The following is a 14,775-nucleotide window of genomic DNA, read 5'->3' as shown; positions in this document are numbered from 1 at the left end:
CCGGATCCCGCACAGCCGCCGCCGATTTTGTCCAGATCCCAGGGAACCCGAGAGGTATCATCCGAGCTTTTCATTTTTTAGGTTTTTTTTTTCAATTTTTCTTATGAATTGATGATTATTGTGATGATATTGTTGAATTTTAATTAATTTCGAGATTAGTTGATTATTGTCATGATGAAATTGAATTAAAATGTTGATTACAATTAATTTGATGATTATTGGAATGGTTATGTTGATTTTGGTGATATGAATTAATGATTATTGTGATGATATTGTAGAATTTTGATTAATTTCGAGATTATTTGATTATTGTCATGATGCTGGTCTTGAAATGTTGAATTAATCTTCATTATATTATGAATTGATGATTATTGTTATGATTAAGTTGAATTACTTGAAGTGTTGATTAAAATGAATTTGATAATTATTGTGATGGTTATATTGAATTGAAATTAATTTGATGATTGTTATGGTGATTTGTGAATATGTGGAATTGAAATGATTATGATTATGAAATATAGCGTCCGACCCGGCATACAAGTATTGCGAGCCCGTCGAAGGACGACCGAATGCAAGCAAATGCAAATTTTACCGGTACATCATTAGCAGCGGTGGAATCACTCGTGTGAAAAATCACTTGGCGAACATAGAGAAGACAAAAAGTGTGAAGATGTGCGACCACGTTCCTCATGAAGTACAGGAGGAAATGCAGAAGTTACTCTACGTATGCTCTCAAAAGAAGAAGGAACGTGAGAGTTTGTGTGAGTCGATGCGAGCAGACCTTCACAAAAGTCTAGGGGACTCTGACGAAGAAATAGACGAAGGTCGCGGTTAATCTTCGGGGTCCTCTGATCCAAGAAGATCGCACTCCGGGATCAAGAGGTTGGCCAAAGTTGTCGACCGATTCTTCATTCACGAGTGACGAGACACTCAACGTCGCAGATCTAGGCGACGCAGATTTCAACGCCCGAGACACTCTACTTATAATTAGTGTATTTTATCGTACGTGTTGTAATAATTTTATACTCTACTTATGGTATTTTTTGTTTAAGAACTCAATTTATGTTTGGTATGAACCTTTGTTTAAAGTATGAACTATGAAAACTATTTTTATTATTGTAAAATATTTGTCTGAATCCCCCTCGGGTTCCTACATTTTTTGTCGGGTTCCTCTCCGATAAACGGGTTCCTACCGGTACCGGTTTTTTTTTTTTTTTTTTCCCTGAATCTCCCTCGGTTTCTTCTTCGGTAAACGGTATCCCCAAAATTGGGGTCCCGGTACGGTAACGGTAACGGTACGGCGATCCTTGATTGCAACAGCTTGTTTTGTAGACGAACAGGGTGATCATTGTTTTATTACAATAAATTAAAGAATGAAATAAAAAGGAACAACAAAATTGCAGCATTAAGTGTGAATCTGGCTGATAAAATATCCCCCCATCCGAAAAATAGCTTGTATTCTGTTTTATACACAACCCACACAAATCTCTCTTTGATCATAATAAGAAGAAAAAAAACAAAGGAAAAGGAAAGAAGAAGCTTTTGCCACAATGTGGATGATTCTTCTGCTTTCCTTACTTCCAATTCTTCTAACCTTTCTGATACGAAGAAAGCTATTAAAGAAAGTGAAAGAGATACCAGGTCCGCCAAGGATTCCGATCACTGGCAATCTTCACCAACTCGGCTCACTCCCTCACAGATCTCTATGGAGTCTCTAAAAAATACGGCCCAGTAATGCTTCTCCGGCTCGGAAGAGTGCCCCTAATCGTAATTGCCTCTGCCGAGGCCGCAATGGAAGTCTTGAAGACCCATGACGCCAAATGTTGTAGTAGACCTTCCCTCACTGGAGGGAAGTGAGAAAGGTATGTGCTTTAAAGCTCTTTAGCTCGAAAATTTGTATAAAATACTTTTGAAAATAGAATTCTACGCATTCACACCCCCATGGCCACTAAATTTCTCTTCAAATAATGTTTATTTTATCTCTATGTAACCCTAATACTCACAGTCTAGTGGTTTTCTCAAATAATCTCCCTAGAAATTATTGTTCTCTTCCGCCACAGGATTGCCAGAGAAGAATTTGACCACATATTGTAGTCTTAATATGTAGTTGAGCTGTCTGAAAGAAATAAACATGTGTGATTTTTTAATTATGTTATGATGACATATCTTTATCTTTATTCACCGCAAATAGTATTATTAATTCTTAACGTGAAATTTTAGTCAAATTCCTATTAATCTCCAAACTAACTTCACCTTGTGACCACACAAATCATTTATTGGTTGGATAATATTATATGCCTCCAACCAAAAAAAGAAGAAAAAAAAAGAAGCAAAGCTACAATGTGGGCTATTTTTCTTCTTTCCCTACTTCCAATACTTCTAATCTTTCTACTACAGAATAAGGTTGCAACAAAGAAGAATGATGAGATCAAGCCTATGAGTGAGCTTCCCGGTCCGCCGAGGATTCCGATCATAGGCAATCTTCACCAACTCGGCTCACTCCCTCACAGATCTCTATGGAGTCTCTCTCAAAAATACGGCCCGGTAATGCTCCTCCAGCTCGGGAACGTGCCCCTTATCGTAATTTCCTCTGCCGAGGCTGCGATGGAAGTCTTGAAGACCCACGACGCCGAATGCTGTAGCAGACCTTCCCTCACTGGCTCGGCAAAACTCAGCTACAACAACAGAGACATTGGCTTCTCGCCTTACGGGGAACACTGGAGGGAAGTGAGAAAAGTGTGTGCTTTAAAGCTCTTTAGCTCGAAAACCGTCACTTCTTTCCGGTCTGTGAGAGAGGACGAGGTCCGGTCTCTGTTGGACTCGGTCCACCGTTCGTCGCTGTCTTCAAGCCCGGTTGATGTCAGCGAAAATATGATGGCTTTGACTGCCAGCATTACTTTCAGGACCGCCTTTGGGAAGCTCTTCTCCAGGAGCGGTCTAGACAGCAAAAGCTTTCAAGAAATTGTTCATCGTGTAGTAAAGGCCCTGGGAAGCTTTTCAGCCTCAGATTTCTTTCGTTCCACTGGCTGGATTATAGATAGACTCTCGGGTTTCCATTCGAGTGTCGAGAGGAGTTTTTCGGAGCTGGACAGTTTCTTTGAACGAGTAATCGACGAACATCTCAGTGGGACGATGCCAGAAGAGCGGCAGGAAGATCTGGTTGATTTGTTGTTGAAGACGGAGAGAGAGCAATCTGAGATCGGTCAAGAGGTTATATTCACCAGAGAAACAACAAAGGCCATTATAATGGTAAATATGCTACAAAACTCAGATGACATGTTTCAAGTTTATAGCTAATATCTTTTGGGAAAATGGCATATATATATATATATATATATATATATATATATATATATATATCATGTGTTTTAGTGAAATATCGAGTTTAACCTGATTGACCAAATTATACCATCAAATAGGTAATAGTGTCACAAATATTCTTTCTATATAATTTTTTTTTATTAATGTTAAGTCTAATATAAAAAAAATTGAACCAAACCCTAAACCAGTACCCCGATCCCCAAATTCCCAATTTTCAAATAAAAATAGTCCTAAATCGAAATAGACGACTAAAACTCATATTTTCCAAGAGATTGATTCCTTCCGTATTCGAACTGCAACTCTAAGTCCTAAATTGGATGCTCAAATCAGTGATAATGTTGACTATCAACTACAACTTTTACTCTTTTCCTCTGTCAGTATTCTCCATGATCTAGTGATTGTTGTTTGTTTGTTTTGTTTTTGTTTTTGTTTTTTCGTTTTAAGTATATATAGATCACGTATCAATAATGATTAAATGCGGTTTGCATATAAATATTAGAGTTAACATCAATAAAAATTCAATAAAAGGAAGGTTCGTAACGCTATTATCTATTTTAGGATATAAATTTGTCATTTTGATCAAACAGGGGGTACAAACTTGACATTTTTTAAAACCAAAGGTTAAAGTCGACATTTCACTAAAACATGAGGTATATATATATATATATATATATATATATATATATATATATATATGTCATTTTCTCATATATTTTCGTTATGAGGTCTTATATTTTGGTGTGTTTTAAAAAAAAATGGTTGTATCCGCTAAAAAAAAAGGGGGTTCCATCCGCTCCGAAAAAAAGGTTGTCCTTAAGTGTTTGTTGGCCCAAATTCTCTTAGACCCATTAAAATTGGGCCGATTCCGCAATAAGCAAGGCCCGCCAGCCTCTTCCCTTTGCCACGCGCTTGCCAACACATTTTTCTTCTCGCCCACATGGAGACTTCCCATCCGTGCACTTCCCAGGGAGATCTTCCCGCCAGCCATTTCAAGCCCAAATGAGCTTTTCCTCCCACCAACCAGGCGCATAGAAGTTTTCTTCTCGCCTTGCTGGGCCAAACTGAGTGGGTACCCCGCCCAAAGACTTTTCTTCCCGGTTGAACTCTCTCTCTCTCTCGCCAAAAAAAGCTCCAAGCTCCCTGCTCACCCATTGATGAATTTCTTCTCGCCCAAGACCAAAGCAACCCGCCCAGATGCTCTTTTTTCACCATTCTACTCGCCCTTGACATATTTTGGGCTAGGTTTAAGCCAAATCTCGGTAAGCCCCCACCAAAATACCATAAACACTCAACACCAACTCAAAAATTCTATAAATTCATCATCACTTCATCATTTCTCTCTTAAGAAAGAAAAATCTTAAGAAAATTCATGCCAAATTTCTCTTTCATTTCTCTCTCTTGATTCTTCTCTCATAAAAATATTTGAGACCAAAAAACAACGAGAAAAACTACTCCACTCACACAATATCACACAAAAAAGAGAAAACCTTCAACATCTCTAAGCTAAAATCACAAAAGAGAAATAATATACTTCTATTCTCTCTAGAATGGAGAAAAAAATGTTCTCTCTCTCTCTCTCACAAACAATGCTAACCAAGCCAAATTATATTCTCTCTCTAAAAGTGTCAAATAGTTTGAAAAACCGATTATCATGTTCTTCACTAATTAATAAGAGAAATATTTCACCCAACACTTCACGTTTTCTCTTTTCTTATGAAACCGCGGCCACGAACTCACTTCCAGTGTGAAGTTGTGCGAAGAGCGATCTCACTCCTGGCGTGGAGCCGAGAGAAGAGTGAACTCACTTTCGGCGCGAAGCAGAGTGAAGAGCGAACTAACTTTAGGCATGAAGTCGAGTGAAGAGGAGCCACCACCACACCATAATCTCTCCTTAGAACTGTGGATTGAGGGATGTTTCGGGTCTAAGCCCCAAAGTGCTCTCTCTTTCTCGGCTTCAAAAGGAGTTTATTCTACCCCTCTTACTCATAATTTAAAGGTCTTCCGGAACTCACGCTTATTTGGGCTCTCGCCCTTATTTCTATTCTACTTCCCGAACCTTAAAAAAAGTAACTTTGGGCCACCAAAACAAGACACGTGATCAAGTCCGCCAACACCACGTGTCTTTGAATGTTAATCGAACAAATGCATTAATAGTGTTTAATTTTAGAACTAATAACATCTACACAGTTTAGCTAGGAATGCAATGCGTAAGAGATTTTAAAGCTAATATAGTAAATAAGAAGTTGCGCTAGTCAATGAATTGGTAGATTGTTTATATAGATAAAATAAAAAAGATATAGAAAAAATCTGAGGGGAAAAATTAAAATCCCTATGATGTTCTTTGTCTATTTAAAATTGTGGAAAATTCGAGGGAGATTTTCTTTGAAAAATAGCGAGGAAAATAAAAATACATAAGATTTCACATGTGTAGTAATTTATTTTCCGTACTCGGCGCACATGTATTCCATTTTTATTTATTTAAATTTTTTTTTTCTGGACACATCAAGAATTGGAAATCGTAGTGACTACATTTTTTCCCTCAAATCCACCAAACTAATTTTTTTTTTTTCTAAATGTTTCTAATTACATACATTTTCCTTTTTTTTTTTTTTTTTTCTTCAGTAAATTATTTAGATTCCAAACCAAGCCCGTGGTGAAATGACTTAGCTAATTTAATTTGTTTAATTCGCATGTCTTTGGTAAACTAGGACATATTCACGGCTGGTGTGAACACTGGCGCCATTGTTTTGACATGGGCAATGGCAGAGCTCGTTCGGAATCCACGAGCAATGAACAAAGCAAAAGACGAGGCTAGAAGTTACGCTTCCTTCAAAGAGAAACTAGCCATAAGTGAGAGCGATGTTCACCAACTCCAATATCTTAAGTTGGTCGTGAAAGAGACTTTGAGGCTACACCCTCCTGCCCCGCTTCTACTCCCAAGAGAAATACTATCTCAATTCACTCTTTCCGGATATGAAGTGTCCCCAAAAACGCTTATTCAAGTCAATGTTTGGGCAATAGGACGAGACCCTAATTATTGGGACAATCCTGAAGAGTTCTTTCCAGAGAGATTTGCGGATAGTTCCATCGACTTCAAAGGCAAACATTTTGAGCTCTTGCCATTTGGATCCGGCCGAAGAAGCTGCCCTGGGATTCGAATGGGGATGGTTACAGTGGAACTCGCGCTTGCGAATCTCTTGTGTTGCTTCGATTGGAAGTTACTTGATGGAATGGAGGAGGCCGATCTCAGCATGGAAGAGGACGCTGGGCTCACTGTGTTTATGAAATCCTCACCTAAACTTGTTCCAATCTACTACAAATTACCATTGGATCAACACTTTGAGGCATAACCACGCAAATTAAAGAGTTTATGGCGGCTCTTGGACCACTTGCATATGTATATTTATGTCAAATTTCAGTAGCTACTTCACTGAACCATCTATGTTTTATGGGGAAAAGACAGCAATAAAATAGAATTTTTGTATCAAGTAGCCAATTTAAACTAATCATTTAGCTAAATAGCCAATGTTTCATATATAGTAGCCACTTATAATATAAAAATACTAATATACCCATTCATGTTTAGGTATATATTATTTCATTTTAAAAAATGAATTCGTGCATGAATTTGAGAGGATATTAACATAATATATTTGTCATTATTATATTTATGTAGAGTAATTTCACTCTTCTCATGTTAAATAAAGTATGGATCCGTGAGTTCAACCACCAAATTAATGTTAAATATAGTCAATTATACACTGTACGAATATATAAACGAAGAAAAATGTAATGCAAAGAATTAACATATCGTGGCTAGTACAAAATTAAAATAATTATAACATGGAAAGAAACGAAAGAATTTTGTTCAAACACTGGGATTGATAAATGTAGGTCTAATAATTGAAGAGAATATATTAATTGAATTTATTTAAAAAAAAATAGGCTTATATATATTGTATCAACGCCTTACAGTTGCATATAATTTAGTACTTAAAAAAAATATAAGTTTGACAACAAATATACAATGGCACATGGATGCCTACGATTTAAAATATGGGACAACGTTTCTAAATCATCCAATAATTCATACCGAGAAAAGTTATATAAAATACTTTTGAAAGTAGAATTCTACGCATTCACACCCCATGGCCACTAAATTTCTCTTCAAATAATGTTTTTATCTCTATGTAACCCTAATACTCACACTCTAGGGTTTTCCTCAAAATAATCTCCCTATAAATTATTGTTCTCTTCCGCCACAGGCTTGCCGGAGAAGTATTTGACCACATATTGTAGTCTTAATATGTAGCTAAGCTGTCTGAAAGAAATAAACATGTGTGATTTTTTAATTATGTTATGATGATATATCTTTATTTTTATTCACCACAAATAGTATTATTAATTCTGAACGTGAAATTTTTGTCAAATTCCTATTAATCTCCAAACTAACTTCACCTTGTGACCACACAAATCATTTATTGGTTGGATAATATTATATGCCTCCAACCAAAAAAAGAAAAAGAAAAGTAAAAAAAAAAAAAAGCAAAGCTACAATGTGGGCTATTTTTCTTCTTTCCCTACTTCCAATAGTCATAATCTTTCTACTACAGAATAAGGTTGCAACAAAGAAGAATGATGAGATCAAGCCTATGAGTGAGCTTCCCAGTCCGCCGAGGATTCCGATCATAGGCAATCTTCACCAACTCGGCTCACTCCCTCACAGATCTCTATGGAGTCTCTCTCGGAAATACGGCCCGGTAATGCTCCTTCAGCTCGGGAAAGTGCCCCTTATCGTAATTTCCTCTGCCGAGGCTGCGATGGAAGTCTTGAAGACCCACGACGCCGAATGCTGTAGCAGACCTTCCCTCACTGGCTCGGCAAAACTCAGCTACAACAACAGAGACATTGGCTTCTCGCCTTACGGGGAACACTGGAGGGAAGTGAGAAAAGTATGTGCTTTAAAGCTCTTTAGCTCGAAAACCGTCACTTCTTTCCGGTCCGTGAGAGAGGACGAGGTCTGGTCTCTGATGGACTCACTTCACCAGTCCTCACTGTCTTTGAGCCCGTTGATATGGGCGAAAAGATGATGGCTTTGTCTGCGAGCATAACTTTCAGGACCGCCTTTGGGAAGCTCTTCTCCGGGAGTGGTCTAGACAGCAAAAGCTTTCAAGAAATTGTTCACCGTGCGGTAAAGGCCTTGGGAAGCTTTTCAGCCTCCGATTTCTTTCGTTCCACGGGCTGGATTATAGATAGACTCTCGGGTCTCCATGCAAGTCTCGAGAGAAGTTTTTCTGAGTTGGACAGTTTCTATGAACGAGTGATCGACGAACACCTCAGTCGGACGATGCCAGAAGAGCAGGAAGATTTGGTCGATTTGTTGTTGAAGACGGAGAGAGAGCAATCTGAGATTGGTCAAGAGGTTGTATTCACAAGAGACACAACGAAGGCCATCATAATGGTACATATGATACAAAACTCAGATGACTTGTTTATAAGTTTATGATTGATATTTTTTCGTTGTCCGATAGATGTATCTTATGATTGTTAACCTCTAAAGAGTAGGGCTAGGAATGCTATGCGTAAGAGATTTTAAAGCTAATGTGCGGGTCAATGAATTGGTAGTTTGTTTATATAGAAAAAAATAGCCTGTTCGAAAAGATACAAGGGAAAAATGAAAAATATCTATTACCTTCTTGGTCTTCTTTGAATTTAGGAAAATTTAAGGGAACTTAGATTGAGGTGTGTATAAACTAAGTGATTCCATTTCTTTTAAAAATAGTGAGGAAAATCAGAATTCATGAGATTTCTACATGTGCAGTGAAATTACAAAAAAAAATGTAATAAGATGGTTGTTCAATTTATAGGTTAAATAAGTAGTTGAAAAACTAATTACTTATGGAAACACGCTCTTTGTCTTCTTTGAATTGAGGAAATTTAAGGGAGAGATTGAGGGGTATATAACCAAGTGATTCTATTTTCTTTTAAAAATACCGAGGAAATCAAAATTCATGAAATTTCACGTGTAGTAAAACTACTAAAAATATAATGATATGGTTGTTCAATTTATAAGCTAAATAACTAGTTGAAAACCTTACTACTTATGAAAGATAAATAAACTAAGCAATCGACAAAGTAAAAAAAAAAAAAACAATAAATGGACAAAGAATTGGTAATGCACTTCAACCTAAATAATTTTCATATTCTCTGCACCAAGTTCCTTTTGATCTCTGTCATTTGTGATCTTGAATAATCTTCTTCTTCTCTTCTGAAAGTTACCCCCTCTTATGTTCAGAAAGTTCAGTGAAGATTGTTGTCCATGATTAAGACATGCGATTCGGCTTGTTCACGAATTTGCCAACTTTTTTTGGCCATGATAACAATTTTCTCAGACATATATTTATCTTTCTCGAAATCACTCGTGATTTCCTCTTTGAGTCCTATACTTCTAACTTTCTTCTCTTGGTCATCATTGTGAAGCTTCATTTCAAACTTTTTCAAAGATACATCTAGCCTCTTTTCCTTCACATCATGTGCATTCACTATAGTATAGAGGGCGATGTTATAGTTCGGTGGTGGAAAGTTATTCACTATAATAATCAGAGGTAAGAACTCATATTTGCAAACTCCCTCTCTAACTGGCATCTCTAATATTAATCTCTGATGGACTGCAATCTAAGCTCTATTTAGATCAGAGATCCATCCCTCTTCCACATGATCTTCTCCCAAAGTTTGTATCGGTGAAATAAACACAAACATTTATTACTTTAAAGTCTCTGCAAGTACTAAACGCACATAGATTAAAAGAAATTCTTTAACTCGTTGTTGATGAAACTAAAAGATAATCCGAAATATTACCATAAAGACTAGACGATTTTTGTTAAATCTAATAACAGAATCTTTTGCGAATGAGTACACCAAGAAACCAACTCCTATCTCCAAATATCTCGGAACATAAAACAATATATTTTTAGTTCGATTCGTGTGGGAAAGAACACGTTGATCTAATAACCCGATTGTGAACAAGTAGTTGAGCAAAGTCCTCAACTACACAATAGATTCCAAATTAGTAAAAGCATGCAACAAAGGACTTAACATGTAATATTTATTTTTCGTACTCCGTACATATGTGTTCCACTTTTCTTCCGTAACTTATTGAAATTTTAATATCAATTAATAATGCCACACAAGTTGTTGCAACACGTCGTGTTACACAACGGTAAAGTTGTAATTTGATACGCAAATTGATAAACACGTAATAAGATCGAATCTGGTGGGATTTGTTCACACCAACTAAAATGTTTCCAGTATGATCTATGACATTTTGAACAACTTGAACACTTTTTGTACTATAAAAATAAGACAATTCAACGTAACAACACTCATAATTTATCATAGTTTTATAAATTAATTTTTCTTGACACATTAAAACAAGAATCGGATATTGTTGGGACTACAATTTTTTCCTCAAAAACTCCAAACATTTTTTTAAATGTGTCTTGGGATATTCATTTTTCTTGGAAATTTTGTTTTCTTCAGTAAAATATAGATATCAAACTAAGCCGATAAGGAAATGAATTAGCTTATTCAGATTGTTTAATTCACATGTATTTGATTATCTAGGACATATTCACGGCTGGAGTGGACACTAGCGCCATTGTTTTGACTTGGGCAATGGCAGAACTCGTTCGGAATCCACGAGCTATGAAGAAAGCAAAAGACGAAGCTAGAAGTCACGCTTCTTTCCAAGAGAAACTAGCGATAAGTGAGAACGATATTCACCAACTCCAGTATCTTAAGTTGGTCGTGAAAGAGACTTTGAGGCTGCACCCTCCCGCCCCGCTGCTTCTCCCAAGAGAAATACTATCTCAATTCACTCTTTCCGGTTATGAAGTGTTCCCTAAAACGCTTATTCAAGTCAATGTTTGGGCGATAGAATGAGACCCTAATTATTGGGACAATCCGGATGATTTCTTTCCGGAGAGATTTGCCAATAGTTCCATTGACTTCAAAGGCAAACATTTTGAGCTCTTGCCATTTGGATCCGGCCGAAGAAGCTGCCCCGGGATTCAAATGGGGATGGCCACGGTGGAACTCGCGCTTGCGAATCTCCTGTGTTGCTTCGATTGGAAGTTGCCTGATGGAATGAAAGGCACCTCCATCAACATGGAAGAGGACGCTGGGCTTGTAGTGTCTATGAAATCCTCTCCGAAACTTGTTCCAATCCGCTACCAATTTCCATTAGATCAACAGTACTTTGGCGTAACCACGTAAAATACTTGTTGTATATGTATATGCGTGTTAAATGTTATTAATGACATTTTTTTCTTTGAGTGTTCATATGTTTGTACAAGTACAATAAACGATTGTATCAATAATTATTATTATTATTATTAGGGTTCATTAATAAAATAGACAACTTAAACGTTTGATATTGCTAAATAGCCAACATTTGGTAACTTAGGTAAATAGCTATTTTTATGTATTTATAGACGTAAATCTTAGATAAATAGTCACCTCCATATATTAGACCACGTCATTATTTACGGTTATTTATCTAAGATTTACCAAACGTTGACTTTTTAACAATGTCAAACGTTTAAATTGACTATTTTTCCTAATTTTTTGTTAGTATTATTATATATAAATGTGTGGGAAAAGACACTAGGTAATAAAATTTTGCGTAATAGATTATGAAATCGGCTCCTTAACTTGTTCCCAATTATCATCTACCATTTCATTAGATCAAGACTGAGTAGGTGTCCTAAACAGAGAAGGAACTCCCCTTTTTTTTTTCCTTCACTTTTTATGTGTTAGTGCTAAGTGAGGTCAATCGCTAACATGAAGTTTAAGAAAACCAGGTTTGATACAAAATCAATTAACTTATGTTAATTTAATTAAATAGAAGTTCATCTCTTATCATTTAAATGTTTACTCTTAATTTTACAAATTTTTATAGTTTTAGCCTAATATTATATCATTTTTTCAGTTATGCCCCTGAATAATTTTTCTTTCTTACACACCCCTTACAAATATTTTTTATTTGAAAATATGGTGATGAAAAGGATAGTGTTCAAAGGAATAGATCACAAGCCGTAGATATTGTAAGTAGGGTGTTTATAGAAGGAGAAACACAAATAAATAGCTAGAATTTGAGTAACCATTTTAATAAATAACAATCCCCAAAACTAACAATGTTAAATTTATTCAATTATAAATTATGTCAATATATGAAGAAAAAAGAAATATAGTAAAGAAAAATATAACATAATGCGACAAATTAACATATCGTGGCTACTACACAATTAACTTAGACGTACGAAACATGGAAAGAAACGACAAAATTTTGTTCAAACATTGGGATTGATATATATAAAAAAAGTCAGCATAATAATTGAAATAATTAATTGTCTTTTAATTTTATAAAGATAGGCTTATATATATTATATATATATATATATATATATATATATCCATATAGGTGGTAAATAGTTATAATATAAAGGGTTATTGGCGGCATAAATACCATAACTTTTTTATTTTATACACTTTTATACCACAACTATTTTTTCGGCGGCAAAAATAATAACGTTAGGTTTTATGACCACCGTTATTCTCATTCCGTTAGAATAACACGTAAACCCTGGCATAAATACCACAACTTTTCAATTTTATGGGTTATTGACGGTATAAATACCACAACTTTTCTATTTTATACACTTTTATACCAAAAGTTTTATAGAAAAATAATTAATAGACTGTGAGCTAATTGTGGGGGCAGAGTTTGACCTCATAAAATAATTTGATATTAGACCGCCAAAGTCCAACATTCATCAAAGCCCATTTCGATAAAAATAATTTAAATAATTAATAAACGGCAATTATTAATTGATTGTTATTAATCATTGTCGTACGAATTTAATAACTCACTTGGGCCCGACCCAAGTCTATTTTACGAGCTCACAATGTGACTACCAAGGTCGTGACGAAGTTGAAGTCAACATAGGAGAAGTGATATCGCCTTGAAATACGGAGAATTGACTATTTCTACCGTATGTTCGTGACGTTTACTTGTTCTTAAGGTAGTTGTTTATAATTGTCCTCTCGTTTCCTTATGACGATTTTCTTCGTAATTGTTGAGGCTCGAAATTGACATCAACAGTCTCTTTTGGGGCATTTTGTCGAACACCTTACGCGCATTTCGGAGATTGCCGGCGTTGACGTAGAGAATAAGGAATGATGTGGCGATAAAAGAGTCGGCGATGACGCTGAGGTGGAGTGCCTGAGCATAGAGCGCCATGTGAGAAGGTTAAGCACGTGAGTGATTTGAGGATGGAAAAAAAAGTGGGATCTTCGGCGTGAGAGAGCGAGTGAGCACATGTCGGCGAATAGAAGGAGGAAATTTTGCCGTTGATCCTAGCTCATGTGAGATCCGATGGGTATAAAAGTGTATAAAATCGAAAAGTTGTGGTATTTATGCCGTAAATTACCCATAAAATTGAAAGTTATGGTATTTATGCCGGGGTCCACGTGTTATTTTAAATGGATTGAGAATAACGGTGGTCCTAAAACTTAACGTTAGGTATTTTTGCCGCCGAAAAAAAAGTTGTGGTATAAAAATGTATAAATCGAAAAGTTATGATATTTATGCCGCCAATAACTGTAATATAAAAGCAGTGGCGGAGCACTCTTAGGCTCAGGAAGGACAAATGACCCCTGAACCTTTAAAAATTACAATTTTTAGTATTTTTTGGTCCAAATTTATATGTTTTTTCAAATTTAAGCACCCTTATGTTCAGGAAGGACAAATGACACCCCAAACTTTTAAAAATTACAATTTTTAGTATTTTTATTTATATTTTTGGTACAAATTTATATTATTTTTTCAAATTTACCTCCCTTAAATTTAGTTCTTCAAATTTGTCCCTCCTGACTTGAATTTTCGGCTCCGCCACCGACTATAAGCCAAACATTGAAACGTGGTATTATATATATGATAAAGCAAAAAAACATATTCGCAACTTCTATTTTAGTGTACTAATATTAATGAAGTTTCATAATCAAGTTTCTTGCTCTTATCCCAAACTAAAATACGTAAACGTGGCCTAATAATGAACTAGTATTAGTTTTGGATTTTCTTGCTCTTAATTATCGTTGCTGTGTGAGTCACATTGCAATTATGTACGAACGCAAGAAAATCAACGTCTTAATCATAAAAAGGAAAGAAGAAAAAAAGAGGAAGCTTTTATATATGAGTCACATTGCAATACGCAAGAAAATCAACGTCTTAATCATAAAAAGGAAAGAAGAAAAAAAGAGGAAGCTTTTATATATGAGTCACATTGCAATACGCAAGAAAATCAACGTCTTAATCATAAAAAGGAAAGAAGAAAAAAAGAGGAAGCTTTCATATATATATATATATATATATATATATATATATATATATATATT

At 35.7% G+C, this 14,775-nt stretch overlaps 1 protein-coding gene and 2 pseudogenes across 2 annotated transcripts; 2 read left to right on the top strand and 1 right to left on the bottom strand.

Annotated features, from left to right (window-relative positions):
- Positions 1 to 14,775, bottom strand: part of LOC149403212 (cytochrome P450 71B34-like) — a 75,814-nt pseudogene that overhangs the window by 46,282 nt on the left and 14,757 nt on the right.
- Positions 1,416 to 6,809, top strand: LOC149403215 (cytochrome P450 71B34-like). 2 transcript variants are annotated; one of them, XM_089609814.1, is made up of 3 exons: positions 1,416 to 1,862; positions 2,398 to 3,249; positions 6,030 to 6,809. In XM_089609814.1, the coding sequence occupies exons 2-3, from the start codon at positions 2,437 to 2,439 to the stop codon at positions 6,669 to 6,671; spliced, it is 1,455 nt and encodes a 484-aa protein (XP_089465940.1). In that variant the 5' UTR covers positions 1,416 to 1,862; positions 2,398 to 2,436; the 3' UTR covers positions 6,672 to 6,809. The 2 variants fall into 2 exon arrangements, with proteins under 2 accessions (XP_089465940.1, XP_089465939.1); XM_089609813.1 differs by lacking the exon at positions 1,416 to 1,862 and having other exon boundaries at positions 2,220 to 3,249.
- Positions 7,878 to 11,632, top strand: LOC149403214 (cytochrome P450 71B34-like; annotated as a pseudogene).

This window comes from Urtica dioica, chromosome 3, assembly GCF_054948205.1.
Source record: "Urtica dioica subsp. dioica isolate 48M chromosome 3, U.dioica_male_clone48M_v1_H2, whole genome shotgun sequence".
In the NCBI taxonomy this organism is placed as follows: Eukaryota; Viridiplantae; Streptophyta; class Magnoliopsida; order Rosales; family Urticaceae; genus Urtica; species Urtica dioica.
Note: the sequence above shows the minus strand (reverse complement) of the source record. Positions and strands in the feature narration are given on the sequence as shown.

Coding starts and splice junctions, on each gene's coding strand:
- LOC149403215 (XM_089609813.1), top strand. CDS start 2,341: ATGTGGGCTATTTTTCTTCTTTCCCTACTTCCAATACTTCTAATCTTT. Junction 3,250..6,029: donor CAACAAAGGCCATTATAATG/GTAAATATGCTA, acceptor TTGGTAAACTAG/GACATATTCACGGCTGGTGT.